Raw genomic sequence first — 17807 nt, 5'->3', positions numbered from 1 at the left:
GTGCCCTTTTTCTTCTTTTGTTGCATTCTTTTGAAGATTGCAGAACCATCACATCCAGTTTACTATAAGAAAGAACGTCTGTGACCACTGTGCCAATATCCAGCACAACCGCAGCCTCCAGTACGGCCTCACACCCACCCACTACCACTGTGAGCACAGTCAGCTGGAGAGTCTTGTCACTATCCGCATCACCGTCCCCATCACATCCGCATCACCATCCTCATCACGATCCACATCACTGTCCGCATCACCATCCTCATCAACATCTACATCACAGTCAGCATCAACGTCCACATCACCGTCCGCATCACCATCCTCATCACGATCCACATCACTGTCCGCATCACCATCCTCATCAACATCTACATCACAGTCAGCATCAACGTCCACATCACCGTCCGCCTCACCATCCTCATCACGATCCACATCACTGTCCGCATCACCATCCTCATCAACATCTACATCACAGTCAGCATCAACGTCCACATCACCGTCCGCATCACCATCCTCATCATGATCCACATCACTGTCCGCATCACCATCCTCATCACGATCCACATCACCGTCCACATCACCATCCTCATCACGATCCACATCACTGTCTGCATCACCATCCTCATCAACATCTACATCACTGCCCACATCAACATCCACATCATCGCCCACATCATCCGCCACATCACCATCCACATAACTGTCCCCATCACCATTCACAACCGTAACGTCCACCCACGCCACAGCCCACACCTACCAGCCCAATACCAGCCTTCATCCGCTCTCGTCCAATCTACAAGACATGGGACGTATGACGACCACAGATATCCTGAGCTCAGGTAAGTGAATATACAGCTGTATCTTTCCTACCATACATTACTCCCTTCTGAAGCTGACCAGAATCCTCTCCTGAAACACTCTGTGCCAGGGTTGTCGCTACATTCTGTGGACACTTGGTTGACAATATGGAGGTCAGGGAGTCTGACCCAAATGTCACCCAATACCTCAGCACCGTGACCTCAGCGCCGTGTTTATGGGTGTTCCTGGGGAGATATTGGGTCAAGGTGTAAAGATGTAGAGTTGAGGGCCCATGATTACGGGAGACCCCCTATTGGGACACTGGCTGATCTGTCTGTCTTGCAGATTGTGCCCACTATATCAGTGACCATAACATTTAGTTTCTACAGAATCCTCCTCCTTCACCGCCTCCTCCGAAAATTCCACCGCCATCTGGAATCAGTTGATTGATTGGTTACACCAAGCATCTATTGTGAGTTTATTTTACATGGTAACGGTGGGTTATTACTTCTGATTCTCCTGAATACGGTATGCCATACTTCCATTTTCCTTTCGTACATTGCAGTGTTTGGGGACGTTGCAATATTTGCTGAAAAATAATGGACATATATGGACGCCAGAAGTCTTGGAAATAAAGAGTTGAAATAAGAGTAGACATAGAGTTAAATTCTGATTACCTGCAGCCACCACTAGGGGGAGCTCAGGAGTCTATTGTATACAGGCTTATTGTTCAGGTCAGTATATAATCTGTATGTAGTAAGCTCCCTCTCCTGGACTTGTGTAGCTTTAGGCAAAGGTCTTGGCTATTATGGTATTTCTTTGGTTTTGTAGAACTTTTCTGCAGAAGAAGGACTCGGCCTCATTCCAGATCTACAGAAATATGTCTCCTCCATCGGTCGTTCTGGATTCCTTAGAGATGAGGAGGAACTAGCTGTATATTCTGGGGAACATAACAGAAACTGTGGCCCAGTATATCCTGAGCTTCCCTGTGGGCGCTGTGATGGTGAGTAAAGGAATTTATTCTCAAGATGTTTACAATATGGCGGATGGTGGAGACCATGTTGTAAAATCTAGGAATGATCCAACAGAATACAGCTGGCCATGCACGTAAGATAGCTGTTGGCTGGAAAACCAACTCTCCTTGTCAGTGCCCCCCTACACAAGACTGTGACCATGGAGAGGGGAAAGAGCCGCTGCCAGGCTCCTCTGGTGGTGCCTCATCTCCTAGTGGACAAAAGGACCAGGCAGTAGAAATACAAAACATGCCCATTCCTGCTTTCTCTCAACACCATTGTCTGACCAAGCTTACCTCACCTTGCATCACTGTCAGTAGTGAATACAGTGAAAATTTCTTGAAAAGACCACCCAAAATTACTTAAATTCTGGTCTTTATGGGGGTGGTCTATTCCATGAGGTGAAATCTGGTCTGGATACATGGGTGGTCCTTGGAGAGGTTTTACCATCCTTTACTATATAAAACAGATATTCATGTTTTCATCTTTCTTCTTTCGAGGATATCCTGAACATTACCAATGAAATCCTCAATGAAACATTTTAGAGACAAGCCAACGCCGTACTCGGCCCACAGATTGTACACTGCTTGGAAAATCTCTTACAAAGAATTGAGATGGTAAATGCGTCATTTAGAGTGTCCTACAAAAACATTGAGTTCCATTGCTTGGTTGCCCCTGTGCCAACATGAGTGATCAGAATGCCCTAAGGATTGAGCTCCATGTTAGCTTAGCTCTGGCCCCGAGGACACTCAACAAACCTTTCCTCCAGCCTGTTTGGTCAACATCTTGTTATTGTCCTGCAACACCCTGAGTATGGACTTTCCTGGTGAATATGAAGGAGAAGAAGAAGATTCCAGCTATATGTTCCACGTAGACACCGATATCTTGACCAATGTCATGCGAATCGGTAATAAGAGTTTCCACAACCCTAATGTTAACTTGACTTTTCAACACTCCAGTGGGAACGGCTATATGTGTTTTCTGGAATTCCACGACTAGTAGTTAGTCTTCAGAGGGTTGCATGACTGAGATCGATGACGGACTGACCCACTGCTAATGCCATCATCTAACATCATTTTCTGTGCTGATTGCAAAATTCATACCCAGCGCCTTGAGAAACAGCTCCATCCTTGACTACATCACCATCGCTGGTCTTATATCTCCATAGCTTCCCTTACGTTGTGTATTACTTTCCTGGTCTACATCCTGAGGTTTCCCTTGAACCTTGTAGCTTACTACATGCACACGGCTACACTCAATGCTGAGAATGAGAATGAGGAGGTCATCAAGAAGCTAGTGAAGGCTGTGGTCTTCTGTACACCCCAGTTTGGGTTGACATGGACTGTTGGACTCCCTTTAATGTCAGATGGAAGCTCGGTGGTGTTTCAGTATTTGTTTGTCATCCTCAATCCCCTCCAGGTGAGTGCTGTCCTCTTATCTTTCTTGGGTTTGGAATAAATGTGCCTACTCGATGGGTTGTGGGTAACTGGCATATCGAGATTTGTGGGTCACCTCCGGTGCTGATAGATATATTGTAGATCCATAGACCATAGTGATGAGGTAGACCCTTTATTAAATTACAATCTTATTCTCCAAGGATGAGTATTCCAAAGTCCAGGTGCGGCATGAGAGAAGTGGGATGGGACAATGAGTTTAGGGTCTTTAGATGTTTTATGGGATTGTAAAGTTTTGCTTTAAGATCCCACCAAAATAAGGTCCACACCAACATACAAAGACAGAACCAAAAGGACTACAAGAAGCCAAATACAAAATCAACAGAACTAAACAAGGACAAGATATACTTAACTATAAGTGAAGAATACAGTTGTCGGTTGGTGGGGAGAAAGCCATAACCAACACACACCCGATATGAGGGTAATATATTCTGAACATGGCTGAACTTGAGGAGCCATGTTCCACCCAATACCAATAATCGGGTTCCAAAGAGCCCCCCTGCTTAGTGCACTCTTTATATACCCCCTTAAGACTCTAGTGGTTAGCAATGTGTGACATTTCCAGAAAGACCCTCAAACCCCTCAGTTCCCATAAAGAGATGTGTAAGAAGATCAGAAGAAACAAAGAAGACATAGGGTGGCATTTATTAAGTCCGGCGTTTTTTACCTGCCTCTACATAAATCCCGTGCGCACCGCCGAAAACCTACGCCAGCTGAGGACTGGAGTAGGTTTTTGGCGTACATGTGGGCGGAACGGATGGTAAATCGCGCGGACTCTGAGTCCGCGCCCTCCGTTCCGCCCACTACACGCCCCCTTTCCGCCCCCCTGGCGTACTCGGCGGAAAGTGCCGATTTGCGAATATTTTATCCGCAAATCGGCCATTTGCGAATAAAAAAATACGCAAATCGGCACTTTCCGCCGAAATTCATCCGTTCACCGGATGATACATGTGGCCCATAGACCTTAGAGAAGACATGGACAAACAATAGGCCAAAATAGAAGAATGATAGTGAATTCAAAGTATAGAAACCCATCTCCTCCCATACATATTCCATCCATGGTATCTGCTCTTAAAGGACTAAGCAGAAGACAATAGGATTGGTTTTACCCAAATGTCTTTGTGTATAGAGGGTCGAAGCCTCCTGAAAAGCAAACATCAGCGGTCAATCTAAATTGATGGAGGAAGAGCGCCCCAATGCATAGGTGCAGCACAGGAGGAGTCTTAGAGTGGGGAAGGGAGAAGGGGTCTTGGTTCATGATTACAATGGAGGACGTGAGATGAACAAAGCGATGAAGGAGGGTGCAGATCTGAGAAGAGCTTTGTAGGTAAAAAACAGGGACCTGTGTTCTGGATAAGAACAGATGAGCCATTGTGAGGGTTAGACAGCAAGAAGAACCTGCTCGCTCTGTTTGTGACCGATTGATGGAATCTTATTCAGCTAAGAGAAGATCAGTGAGTTGGAGGAATCAAGGTGCGAGCAGAAGGTAGGCCGTAGTGTCCCCTCACTGTCACAGGTTATCCGGGGTCCCATCAAGCTTGTGTTCTTAGTCTATTAGGAGACCAGGACAGCAGGTCAGCTGGACAAGTGCAGGAAATACTGACCTTCTCTATGGTGTTTAGATGTCTTCACCCTCTTCTTCTTCTCTCCTCCAGGTGTTCTTCTTATTCATCTCTGGCTGCCTGCTTGATAAGAAGGTGAGCTGCTTCATGTTGTCATATAGAGACTGACATTATCATAGTACTCGTGAAGCTGAGGAACATTGTGAATCCTTAGCCCCCCTGATCGCTCCTCAGCCTCAAGACCCCCCTCACCCTCCTCAGCCTCATGACAGTCCATGCAGTTTCTACATCACACACTTTTTATTATTTTTGGCACACACAATATTAGGCTAGACTAAGCCACATATAAATCTTGAGTTTATTACGTTTCTGTAGAGTGGATTATAATAGATGTGTTTACAGCTAACAAACTACATGAAATTATACTGAGCTAGACTAAATGATATGGATAATTATATAAATTATATATAATATATTATAGCCTAGAATGAACTATGCCATATTCATTTAGACTACACTAAACTAGATGACAATAAATCAAAACGTGTCAGACAATTGGGTTATGATCACCTGATGTGGATCCTTCGGCAAGTGATACGCAAGGGATTTTATATATAATTTGTGTTTTGATGCATTAAATTACTCTAAACTCTAGATTAGTCTGCACTACTCTCAAAAACATTGGACTAAACTAGACTAGATAGGACAACTACATTAAACTAGATTGCACTAAACACTAGATAACCCCCAGATAAGATTAGTCTATACTACTCTAAGGTCATAAAGGAAAGCCAGAGATTTCTCCTGTTTTCAAATCCATTCCTGGCTTTGGCTTCAAATCTTTGGCAAATAATCTTTCTGTGTAAACGGACCCTAAAGACATTAGACTAGACTACACTAGGTTTAGACTAGACTACACTAGGGTTGATTAGAATAGGTAAGACTAGACTATATTATATTGGGCTAGAGTAAATTAAAATGTAATAATTAAATTAGACTAAACCATTCTAGATTACACTAAATAATCCAAGACCAAACTAGACAGGACTACATTAAACAGATTACACTAAACACTACATTAGTTTACACTTTTCTAAATTAGATTAGACCAGACTAAACCTGAATAGATGAGACTATGCATAAAACTAGATAAAACATAACAAAGATGCGATCAACGACATGTGAACAAATTTTTCGTTAGTCGTTTGACCATCGCCGCATTCACACGGGATGATCGCTTAAATGCAAGTGATTAGAGATGAGCGACCCTGGAGCATGCTGAGTCCATCCCAACCCGAACTTTTGGCATGTGATTAGCGCGGCTGCTGAAGTTGGATAAAGCCCTAACGCTATGTGGAAAACATGGAGATAGTCATTGGCTGTATCCATGTTTTCCAGACAACCTTAGAGCTTTATCCAAGTTCAGCAGCCACCACTAATCCAATGCCGAAAGTTCGGGTTTCGGATGGACTTAGCATGCTCCAGGTTCGATCATCTCTACAAGCAATATTACGATTTTTTGCACAATAATCTTTCTGTGTATTAGGCCCCTTACACTGGACAAAATTGGAATTAGGATAAATTAGACTAGATTCAATATGAATAAAAAGTACAAAACTAGGTAAACCTGGACTGCAGAGGGTTAGACTGGACTTAATTAGGCTAGGATAGGTTGGACATAGAATAAAATGGTTAAAACTGTAATTCACCAGATTACATGTGAGTGAATTAAACTGCTTTAGATTAGACTAAACCGGTCTACATTAGACCACACAAAGTTAGACTAAACTGAATTAGAATAGATGAGACTAAATTAGACTGGATGACACTGATCTGCATTAGATTAGGCTGGGATGGAATAGACTATAACTGAATATAATACTATACATGTTATATCCCAGGTAATGGATGTGATAAAGAAGAGGATGTCCCAGAGCCGTGTATTCAGCAGTACAGTAAGAACAATATGAATACTACCCCTACACATACTGTGGTATTAGGGGCCAGCCAGGATTCATGGGGTCCACGTCTTATAGTAGGGAGAGCAGATTGTAGTTTTGGTGGAGGGCCGCAGGTTGTCCTGGACATTTCATATCTTACTGTATAAAGGATTTCTTGGTGGTCTCTCCCCTCAAAAATGCATGTTATTGTTGGTGGACAGTGCCGTATGGGCGAGGCTTCACAGCCGCCGTCCCCCATTTCCCTGCCTACATCGGCAATGTAGGCCCTGCCCCCTCAGTGACATAATTGGCGCTTAGGCCTTAAAGAGTCACTGTCGTTTTTTTGTTTTTTTTTTTTTGCAGAAATCAATAGTCCAGGCGATTTTAAGAAACTTTGTAATTGGGTTTATTAGCCAAATATGCCATTATCTGCATGTAAAAAGCCTTTTCCCAGGTCCCCCCTCCTTCCTCTTTTCCATCCACTGCAAAAAATCAGGAAATTGTGACTTGTTGCATCAGACGTACCCTGTCTGTTCCTATAGAGAGGGGAGGGGGGAGGAGGAAGGAGGGAGTTAGCCGACAGCAGAAAGCAGATAACAGAGGATTACAGGCAGGAGCTGGGTGACAGCTGTAATCAGAGCTCAGAGAGGTCAGTGGTGACTGTCCCAGGAGATAACGGTGAGGTATTTGTGGATTAACTCTTTGTTGTCCTGTTTTGGTCTTTTCTTTAGCTCTCTCCATAGGAGAACAATGAAGACAGGGGGGAGAGCTTCAAACTGCTTTTTCATGATAAAAATGCATTTTTTTGGCTAATAAACCTAATTACAAAGTTTCTTAAAATCGCCTGGACTATTGATTTCTGCAAAAAAAAATTCACGACAGTGACACTTTAACCCTTAGCACCGTCACTGGAATGGGACGACCTAGAGACATAGGCCATGTCCTCTCTGTGACGGCCAGGTCAGAGGGGGCCTCTAGATCTGCCCATTCCGATATTGCAGCAAAGTGGGCCAATGACATCACAGAGGCCCATACGGCACCATCCACCAACAATAACAATGCATTTTGGAGGGGAGAGACCACCAAGAAATCCAGTAATACAGTAAGATATGAAGATATACGCCCCCCCCCCCCAGTGATCCCCCACCACCACAGATAAAACTAACAAACCTAGTAAATACTGACAGTATGGTGTGGGGGGTGCTTGTCAGGATGAGGGCGCTCACATCCGCAGCCACCGGCACCGGCTGCTCCTCTACAAGCCTCCTGTCCTGGTGGCGGGAAGCACTGACTGTAGAGGAATCAGGGTGCGGCCACATCCCCCCGGTCATGCTGGGACAGTGGGACAATCCTTACCCACCCAGACTGTCGATACCGCCACCCACAGAAAGGGGAAGAATGGCCCAAGGTGTACGGTTGTGTGTATAGGTGCTGGTGTGGATAGAAGATGACGGAGTCTTGGTAGTATAAAAAATAGAACTGCTTTACTGTCAGGCTTTTCCATATAACAGTACACGTTTCACAAGTAGATAAATCTTTACACACTGGAGTGTTTGACCTTTGTGCTTGACAGTAGTAAGAGAGAGGTAGTTGTAGCAGTGCTTGTAGAGAAGTAAGAGAGAGGTAGTTGTAGCAGTGCTTGTAGAGTAGAGGAGAGGAGTTTGCCAGAGGAGCCCTAACCCAGTGTACCGATGTACTCTGCTGGAACCTGGAGATATCTTCAATAGTGAAGTGTTACTTGTACTCGTGTATAGACTGTGTCTGACCAGGCTGTGAGAGTAAAGGCCTTGTGTAAGTTCCTTCAGCTGGCGATTTGAAAAGATGTACCTCCTGCTTCTTGCAGTGTTTTCTTCCTGTTTCTTACAGGGTTTTAAGAATAGTCCCTCAGCAATGGCCCTGGAGTTCCTAGCGAGGGCTAGGGTGTTCTTGGACTCTTCTCCCTCACTGTTGTTTAGCACTGCATAATAGAACTAGCTGCTTGCATAGAAGAAATCTCTGTCTTTAGCTGCATCTGAGCTCGGTTCCTGTCAGGGGTCCTGGCAGCAGCCAGGCCCTGGCTTAACTACAGCAGGAACTGTTGTCTTGTGTATCCTCTCCTTGTGAAAATCTGACTAGAACTAACTTGCACTTCCTATTGGTAAGCAACAAACACATGGCACACATAAAACATTATCCCAATACTGGCTTTAGCTGTGCAATAGTAGTAACACATAGAAAACACTGACGCCTAGTGGTGAAACTTAAGAATACCTCATCACCACTTTAACCTGAGAGAAAAGGCTTTTGACAGGCGCACAGAAGAGACAAAAACACCAGTGGTGGGACACCACATACCCTCACTACCAGCTGTCCTTTCACCTATAGCCGCAGATACGATAGTGAGTTCTAGAGAAGAATATAACAATATATTGCTCTAATATTCTGCCATTTATTTATCATACACAGTAAAGTCACTTTATTATCACCGCTTTCTTGCTGGCGACGAGTCACATGTGGCTCAGTGAGTATATAAGGGGTGCAATAGTCTACACACATATCCCTCATGGGTAACAGGAGAGGTTTATAAGAGTTGTTGGGATAAATATTGGCTTTTAGGCCAGGGTGGCGGTATTCCGTATGGTGAGCGGATAAATGGCGTAATTGTGAATAAGTGACCTGACAACTGTAGAACACAACGCAGCATTGATGTGAGATGTTAATGTCAGCTATGACGGTGCGGAGAGTGCACAACACGCTACAGAGGAGAAGCATAATGACAAAATGTAACACAACAGATCAGTGATCCATACTGTACATGAGGCTCTGGAGGAGACGGATGGTCAGTGCGACCGATGGTCAGTGCTCCTCTGATAACCAAGTAATATCAGCAAAAAAAGACTTCAGTATTCCAAGCACTGTCAGGATTGGACTCCTGGTTGGTAAAGGGCTGTCTTCTCTGCTGGTTGGTAAAGGGTTGTCTTCTCTGCTGGTTGGTAAAGGGCTGTCTTCTCTGCTGTTTGCTAAAGTGCTGTCTTCTCTGCTGGTTGGTAAAGGGCTGTCTTCTCTGCTGGTTGGTAAAGGGCTGTCTTCTCTGCTGGTTGGTAAAGGGCTGTCTTCTCTGCTGGTTGGTAAAGGACTGTCTTCTCTGCTGGTTGGTAAAGGGTTTTCTTCTCTGCTGGTCGGTAAAGGGTTTTCTTCTCTGCTGGTCGGTAAAGGGTTTTCTTCTCTGCTGGTCGGTAAAGGGTTGTCTTCTCTGCTGGTTGGTAAAGGGCTGTCTTCTCCTCTGGTTGGTAAAGGGTTGTCTCCTCTGCTGGTTGGTAAAGGGCTGTCTTCTCTGCTGGTTGGTAAAGGGCTGTCTTCTCTGCTGCTTGGTAAAGGGCTGTCTTCTCTGCTGGTAGGTAAAGGGTTGTCTTCTCCTCTGCTGGTAGGTAAAGGGTTGTCTTCTCCTCTGCTGGTTGGTAAAGGGCTGTTTTCTCCTCTGGTTGGTAAAGGGTTGTCTCCTCTGCTGGTTGGTAAAGGGCTGTCTTCTCTGCTGGTTGGTAAAGGGCTGTCTTCTCTGCTGGTTGGTAAAGGGCTGTCTTCTCTGCTGCTTGGTAAAGGGCTGTCTTCTCTGCTGGTAGGTAAAGGGTTGTCTTCTCCTCTGCTGGTAGGTAAAGGGTTGTCTTCTCCTCTGCTGGTTGGTAAAGGGCTGTTTTCTCCTCTGGTTGGTAAAGGGTTGTCTCCTCTGCTGGTTGGTAAAGGGTTGTCTTCTCTGCTGGTTGGTAAAGGGTTGTCTTCTCTGCTGGTTGGTAAAGGGTTGTCTCCTCTGCTGGTTGGTAAAGGGCTGTCTTCTCCTCTGGTTGGTAAAGGGCTGTCTCCTCTGCTGGTTGGTAAAGGGCTGTCTTCTCTGCTGGTTAGTAAAGGACTGTCTTCTCTGCTGGTTGGTAAAGGGCTGTCTTCTCTGCTGGTTGGTAAAGGGCTGTCTTCTCTGCTGGTTGGTAAAGGGCTGTCTTTTCTGCTGGATGGTAAAGGGCTGTCTTCTCCTCTGCTGGTTAGTAAAGGGTTGTCTTCTCTGCTGGTTGGTAATGGGCTGTCTTCTCTGCTGGTTGGTAATGGGCTGTCTTCTCTGCTGGTTGGTAAAGGGCTGTCTTCTCCGCAGGTTGTTAATGGGCTGTCTTCTCCGTTGGTTGGTAAAGGGCTGTCTCCTCCGCTGGTTGGTAAAGGGCTGTCTCCTCCGCTGGTTGGTAAAGGGCTGTAGGGCTGTCTTCTCTGCTGGTTGGTAAAGGATAGTCTTCTCTGATGATCAGTAAAGGGCTGTCTCCTCTGCTGGTTGGTAAAGGGCTGTCTTCTCCGCTGGTTGGTAAAGGGTTAACTTCTCTGATGACGAGTAAAGGGCTGTCTCCTCTGCTGGTTGGTAAAGGGCTGTCTTCTCTGCTGGATGGTAAAGGGCTGTCTTCTCCTCTGGTTGGTAAAGGATTGTCTTCTCTGCTGGTTGGTAAAGGGCTGTCTTCTCTGTTGGTTGGTAAAGGGCTGTCTGCTGGTTGGTAAAGGGCTGTCTTCTCTGATGACGAGTAAAGGGCTGTCTTCTCTGATGACGAGTAAAGGGCTGTCTCCTCTGCTGGTTGGTAAAGGGCTGTCTTCTCTGCTGGTTGGTAAAGGGCTGTCCTCTCTGCTGGTTGGTAAAGGGCTGTCTCCTCTGCTGGTTGGTAAAGGGCTGTCTTCTCTGCTGGTTGGTAAAGGGCTGTCTCCTCTGCTGGTTGGTAAAGGGCTGTCTTCTCTGATGACGTGTAAAGGGCTGTCTCCTCTGCTGGTTGGTAAAGGGTTGTCTTCTCTGCTGGTTGGTAATGGGCTGTCTTCTCTGCTGGTTGGTAAAGGGTTGTCTCCTCTGCTGGTTGGTAAAGGGCTGTCTTCTCTGCTGGTTGGTAAAGGGCTGTCTTCTCTGATGACGTGTAAAGGGCTGTCTCCTCTGCTGGTTGGTAAAGGGCTGTCTTCTCTGATGACGTGTAAAGGGCTGTCTTCTCTGCTGGTTGGTAAAGGGCTGTCTCCTCTGCTGGTTGGTAAAGGGCTGTCTTCTCTGCTGGTTGGTAAAGGGCTGTCTTCTCCGCTGGTTGGTAAAGGGCTGTCTTCTCTGCTGGTTGGTAAAGGGCTGTCTTCTCTGCTGGTTAGTAAAGGACTGTCTTCTCTGCTGGTTGGTAAAGGGCTGTCTTCTCTGCTGGTTGGTAAAGGGCTGTCTTCTCTGCTGGTTGGTAAAGGGCTGTCTTTTCTGCTGGATGGTAAAGGGCTGTCTTCTCCTCTGCTGGTTAGTAAAGGGTTGTCTTCTCTGCTGGTTGGTAATGGGCTGTCTTCTCTGCTGGTTGGTAATGGGCTGTCTTCTCTGCTGGTTGGTAAAGGGCTGTCTTCTCCGCAGGTTGTTAATGGGCTGTCTTCTCCGTTGGTTGGTAAAGGGCTGTCTCCTCCGCTGGTTGGTAAAGGGCTGTCTCCTCCGCTGGTTGGTAAAGGGCTGTAGGGCTGTCTTCTCTGCTGGTTGGTAAAGGATAGTCTTCTCTGATGATCAGTAAAGGGCTGTCTCCTCTGCTGGTTGGTAAAGGGCTGTCTTCTCCGCTGGTTGGTAAAGGGTTAACTTCTCTGATGACGAGTAAAGGGCTGTCTCCTCTGCTGGTTGGTAAAGGGCTGTCTTCTCTGCTGGATGGTAAAGGGCTGTCTTCTCCTCTGGTTGGTAAAGGATTGTCTTCTCTGCTGGTTGGTAAAGAGCTGTCTTCTCTGCTGGTTGGTAAAGGGCTGTCTTCTCTGTTGGTTGGTAAAGGGCTGTCTGCTGGTTGGTAAAGGGCTGTCTTCTCTGATGACGAGTAAAGGGCTGTCTTCTCTGATGACGAGTAAAGGGCTGTCTCCTCTGCTGGTTGGTAAAGGGCTGTCTTCTCTGATGACGATTAAAGGGCTGTCTTCTCTGTTGGTTGGTAAAGGGCTGTCTTCTCTGCTGGTTGGTAAAGGGCTGTCTTCTCTGATGACAAGTAAAGGGCTGTCTTCTCTGATGACGAGTAAAGGGCTGTCTTCTCTGCTGGTTGGTAAAGGGCTGTCTCCTCTGCTGGTTGGTAAAGGATTGTCATCTCCACTGGTTGGTAAAGGGCTGTCTCCTCCGCTGGTTGGTAAAGGGTTGTCTTCTCCGCTGGTTGGTAAAGGGCTGTCTTCTCTGCTGGTTGGTAAAGGGCTGTCTCCTCCGCTGGTTGGTAAAGGGCTGTCTCCTCCGCTGGTTGGTAAAGGGCTGTCTTCTCTGCTGGTTGGTAAAGGGCTGTCTTCTCTGCTGGTTTCTGCTGGTTGGTAAAGGGCTGTCTCCTCCGCTGGTTGGTAAAGGGCTGTCTTCTCCTCTGGTTGGTAAAGGGCTGTCTTCTCCTCTGGTTGGTAAAGGGCTGTCTTCTCCTCTGGTTGGTAAAGGGTTGTCTCCTCCGCTGGTTGGTAAAGGGCTGTCTTCTCCGCTGGTTGGTAAAGGGCTGTCTTCTCCGCTGGTTGGTAAAGGGCTGTCTTCTCTGCTGGTTGCTAAAGGGCTGTCTTCTCTGCTGGTTGCTAAAGGGCTGTCTTCTCTGCTGGTTGGTAAAGGACTGTCTTCTATGGGTCCACTAGGACCCATCCTAGCGGGTGACACAAGCCCCAGACCTTGTTACCTGGGATGAGCAGAATGCTGAGGGTTCCCTGCTTACACCCGCGATGCGAGATAGAGTTCATAGGCTTCTAGCAACTTTGCTCTATCCGGATCAGTTCCTAGATTTCTGCTTTGTGGATACTGTCCTGCACTGTGACTCTCCTTGTCCACGGTGTGGTTTAAGATGATCTCTGACTTGTCCTCTCTAAGGAAGGGTTTAACACTGCATAGTGCTGAGTGGAGTGACTTGAGGAGAATCTTGTCTCTAAGGAGTCTAGTGACAAAGACCTCTTCTGGACTGGTTCTTCTTCTGAGAGGGGACCTGGCAAAGGGCCAGGGCCCAACTAGGCTGCTACAGGGAGCGTACTGGCTTGTGTCCTTCCTTTTCAGAGCCCAGTGACAAAAGACCTCTACACTTCCTCTACCCATGTGACTTCCGCTGTGAATGGGTGAAGAGTGCATACAGAAAAAGTAAAGAGAGAAATGATAGAACGGAAGAAGAGAACATGCTCTTTGGTCTACAGATCCATGTGACATACCAATAAACAATAACCCTTACAGTTCTACAGCTGTGCATCACTAAGTATATACACTTGTAATAGCGACATCTTGTGGCGAAACTTTAACACTACTTCATCACCACTTACCTACAATGAATACAGGCTTTTGCAAAGGATAAAACTATGAGCAACACCCGTGGTGGGACACCACACCCACAACCCCCATACTCACTCTCCGTGTCAGCCGATACCTTCACCCTAACAGGTATTACATTTATGTGACTGCTATAAGAAATTGGGTAAAACCAAGAACCGAAATGTAGATGAATGATGAGATGAGTAGTAGGGAGAGTAGTAGCCGGATTATATCTCTGACAGAGTAAGGAAGCAGCAGGAGGGGGGAGCGGAGGGGGATGATGGCTGCAGTGATTAGTGGCATCAGCGGCGGCGGCGATCTCGCAGATATAACCCAGCTACTACTCTCCCATCACCTGTGCATGCTATGAGCAGGTGGGGAGAGTAGTAGTTCAGTAGTCCAGAGCGGCGGGCATTCGGTAGCGGCGGGCGGGCGGCGGCGGTTCGGCGGGCTTACTGTTATGTACTGATTGCTTACTTTTATGGAATACTTTGGGGAGCAAGGACACTTGCTCCCCAAAGTATTTCATAAATGTATTCAATCAAAAACACTGTACACTACATTTACATACACATCCATTGTAATTCCACTGGAGTGTCCAGCAGGGGCGCACTATATATAGAAGTCAATGGTACTCATTGACTTCTATATGTAGAGCGCCCCCTGCTGGACACTCCATAGGAATTACACCTTTCGTCGTGACGTCAGAGATAATTCTAACACTTCCTGATACACTAAATTAAGGGAAATAGCAGTATATGAGCATTTCCCATCATTAATGTACATTAGAAAATTGTATAACTTTCCATAAGTAATAACATATAACAAATAAATTTTGGCCGGACTTGTCCTTTAAACTTTACACCCTCAAAATGGCTGACACCTGTGCAGTGTCCCACCGCATGGGAATGTTGCTTGTAGGATATCTGTCACGGATATCGTCCTCCATAACCCATGACCCTCTGTGTAAGGCTACGTTCACACAGAGCAAAAGGAGCGGATTACGCAAGGAAATATTTCCGCCTGAAATCAACTGACGCTGAATTCCGAGCAGAATATAAGCAGAATGTAAGCAGAATCCCTGCGTATTCCGCTAGGAAAGTGTTCAGCTCGTAATCAGCTCTTGACAAATTCAGCGCGGAATACTCGAGGAATCCGCGCTGAATCTGCATGCATTCAGCGCTGAAATTCAGTGAGTATTTGGCGAGTAAACTAGACTATACCAGAACATATACTAGAATCCTCCTCCCCACCCTTTTCCCCATTTCCGCGCTGATTCAGCGAGTAATTTCCGCTTGTATTCCGCGCGTATTCCGCGCGTATTCCGCGCTGAAACAGAAAATCAGAGCCCCATTGATTTGTATAGGCTTCCGCTAGTGGAAGAATGAACATGTTCATTCTTCTGGCGGAAAGCGGATTAGTTCAGTGCGGAAATTCCACTGTGTGAACTGCAGAGCAGAATTTCCATTCAACACAATGGAAATGAGCTCTGCACCTATTTTAACGGCTGAAATTTCTGCGCTGATTCAGCGCAGAAATTCAGCTGCTTTTGCTCAGTGGGAACGAGCCCTAAGGAAGATATAACGTGCCGCTCCTGTGACCACAGACACCGGATCCTTCCTGTTATTGTGTCATCCAGGTCTCTAATATTCAAATAATCCTGAGTCCTGGCATCACCCGACCTGACACCAACACACAGCGGGCACACTGACCAGGATGAGGGCGCCAGGATCCCCGCTCCATCTCATCCTCCTCACCTGCTTCATACACCGCACAGTAAGTGACATACATGGTGTTACATAGGACTGCAGGGGACAGCTACTACATTACCTGTACTCAGAGATATCACTGTGTTATCTGTGGTGTTACATAGGACTGCAGGGGACAGCTACTACATTACCTGTACTCAGAGATATCACTGTGTTATCTGTGGTGTTACATAGGACTGCAGGGGACAGCTACTACATTACCTGTACTCAGAGATATCACTGTGTTATCTGTGCTGTTACATAGGACTGCAGGGGACAGCTACTACATTACCTGTACTCAGAGATATCACTGTGTTATCTGTGCTGTTACATAGGACTGCAGGTGACTACTACATTATCTGTACTCAGAGATATCACTGTGTTATCTGTGCTGTTACATAGGACTGCAGGTGACATCTACTACATTATCTGTACTCAGGGATATCACTGTGTTATCTGTGGTGTTACATAGGACTGCAGGGGACTACTACATTATCTGTACTCAGAGATATCACTGTTATCTGTGCTGTTACATAGGACTGCATGTGACTACTACATTATCTGTACTCAGAGATATCACTGTTATCTGTGGTGTTACATAGGACTGCAGGTGACTACTACATTATCTGTACTCAGAGATATCACTGTGTTATCTGTGCTGTTACATAGGACTGCAGGTGACTACTACATTATCTGTACTCAGGGATATCACTGTGTTATCTGTGGTGTTACATAGGACTGCAGGTGACAGCTACTACATTATCTGTACTCAGAGGGATATCACTGTGTTATCTGTGCTGTTACATAGGACTGCAGGGGACATCTACTACATTATCTGTACTCAGAGATATCACTGTGTTATCTGTGGTGTTACATAGGACTGCAGGTGACATCTACTACATTATCTGTACTCAGAGATATCACTGTGTTATCTGTGGTGTTACATAGGACTGCAGGTGACAACTACATTATCTGTACTCAGAGATATCACTGTTATCTGTGGTGTTACATAGGACTGCAGGTAACTACTACATTATCTGTACTCAGAGATATCACTGTTATCTGTGGTGTTACATAGGACTGCAGGTGTCATACTACATTATCTGTACTCAGAGATATCACTGTTATCTGTGGTGTTACATAGGACTGCAGGTGACTACTACATTATCTGTACTCAGAGATATCACTGTTATCTGTGGTGTTACATAGGACTGCAGGTGACTACTACATTATCTGTACTCAGAGTGAGATAAGCCACCACTAGGGGGCGGTGTAAAGGGAGACAGAAGAGTCTAGAGGAGAAGAGAGAAAGGAAGGAGGGGCAGAAAAAGTGAAGATAAAAAAAAATGTTGGGGGGGGGGGGGGGGTAGAGTTTGGGAAGGTGTAGCTTGGAGCAGTCCTCCTGCCGGTCACCAGGCCTGTGTGATACATGAAGCTCAGGGATTCACCTGTTTTGCATATGGAAATGACGTCTTATGCTCCTCGGATGTGAAGTGAGGAGTAAACAAAAAGGATTTATACAAATCCTCAGCAGCCGCAGATCAGCAGGTTACAAGTCGTCTCCGGTTTCTGGAAATTTCCCAGGTGTAAATCAAAGTCAAGGAACTGTGTGTTATGTGTGTGTATAAGGGGCCGTCATCTCCTCTCCTCCCCTGCACCATCTGTACATGTGCTGAGCGCTGAGTATAAGGGGCCGTCATCTCCTCTCCTCCCCTGCACCATCTGTACATGTGCTGAGCGCTGAGTATAAGGGGCCGTCATCTCCTCTCCTCCCCTGCACCATCTGTACATGTACTGAGCGCTGGGTATAAGGGGCCGTCATCTCCTCTCCTCCCCTGCACATCTGTACATGTGCTGAGCGCTGGGTATAAGGGGCCGTCATCTCCTCTCCTCCCCTGCACCATCTGTACATGTACTGAGCGCTGGGTATAAGGGCCGTCATCTCCTCTCCTCCCCTGCACCATCTGTACAGGTGCTGAGCGCTGGGTATAAGGGCCGTCATCTCCTCTCCTCCCCTGCACCATCTGTACATGTGCTGATCGCTGGGTATAAGGGGCCGTCATCTCCTCT

At 46.3% G+C, this 17807-nt stretch overlaps 1 protein-coding gene across 3 annotated transcripts in view; it reads left to right on the top strand.

Annotated features, from left to right (window-relative positions):
* The first annotated feature begins 538 nt into the window (after window positions 1-538).
* Window positions 539-17807, top strand: part of LOC138795149 (adhesion G-protein coupled receptor F3-like) — a 33995-nt gene continuing 16726 nt past the window's right edge. For all 3 annotated transcript variants that reach the window (XM_069974128.1, XM_069974126.1, XM_069974127.1), the window contains exons 1-7: window positions 539-833; window positions 1173-1264; window positions 1358-1526; window positions 1624-1795; window positions 2306-3224; window positions 4915-4956; window positions 6723-6776. In XM_069974128.1, the coding sequence (XP_069830229.1) occupies window positions 3045-3224; window positions 4915-4956; window positions 6723-6776 (276 nt within the window). In that variant the 5' untranslated portion in view covers window positions 539-833; window positions 1173-1264; window positions 1358-1526; window positions 1624-1795; window positions 2306-3044. The remainder of the gene's footprint in view (window positions 834-1172; window positions 1265-1357; window positions 1527-1623; window positions 1796-2305; window positions 3225-4914; window positions 4957-6722; window positions 6777-17807) is intronic.

This window comes from Dendropsophus ebraccatus, chromosome 6 (assembly GCF_027789765.1).
Source record: "Dendropsophus ebraccatus isolate aDenEbr1 chromosome 6, aDenEbr1.pat, whole genome shotgun sequence".
NCBI classification, from domain to species: Eukaryota; Metazoa; Chordata; class Amphibia; order Anura; family Hylidae; genus Dendropsophus; species Dendropsophus ebraccatus.
The sequence above is the reverse complement of the archived record's forward strand: the minus strand, read 5'-3'. Positions and strand labels throughout refer to the sequence as shown.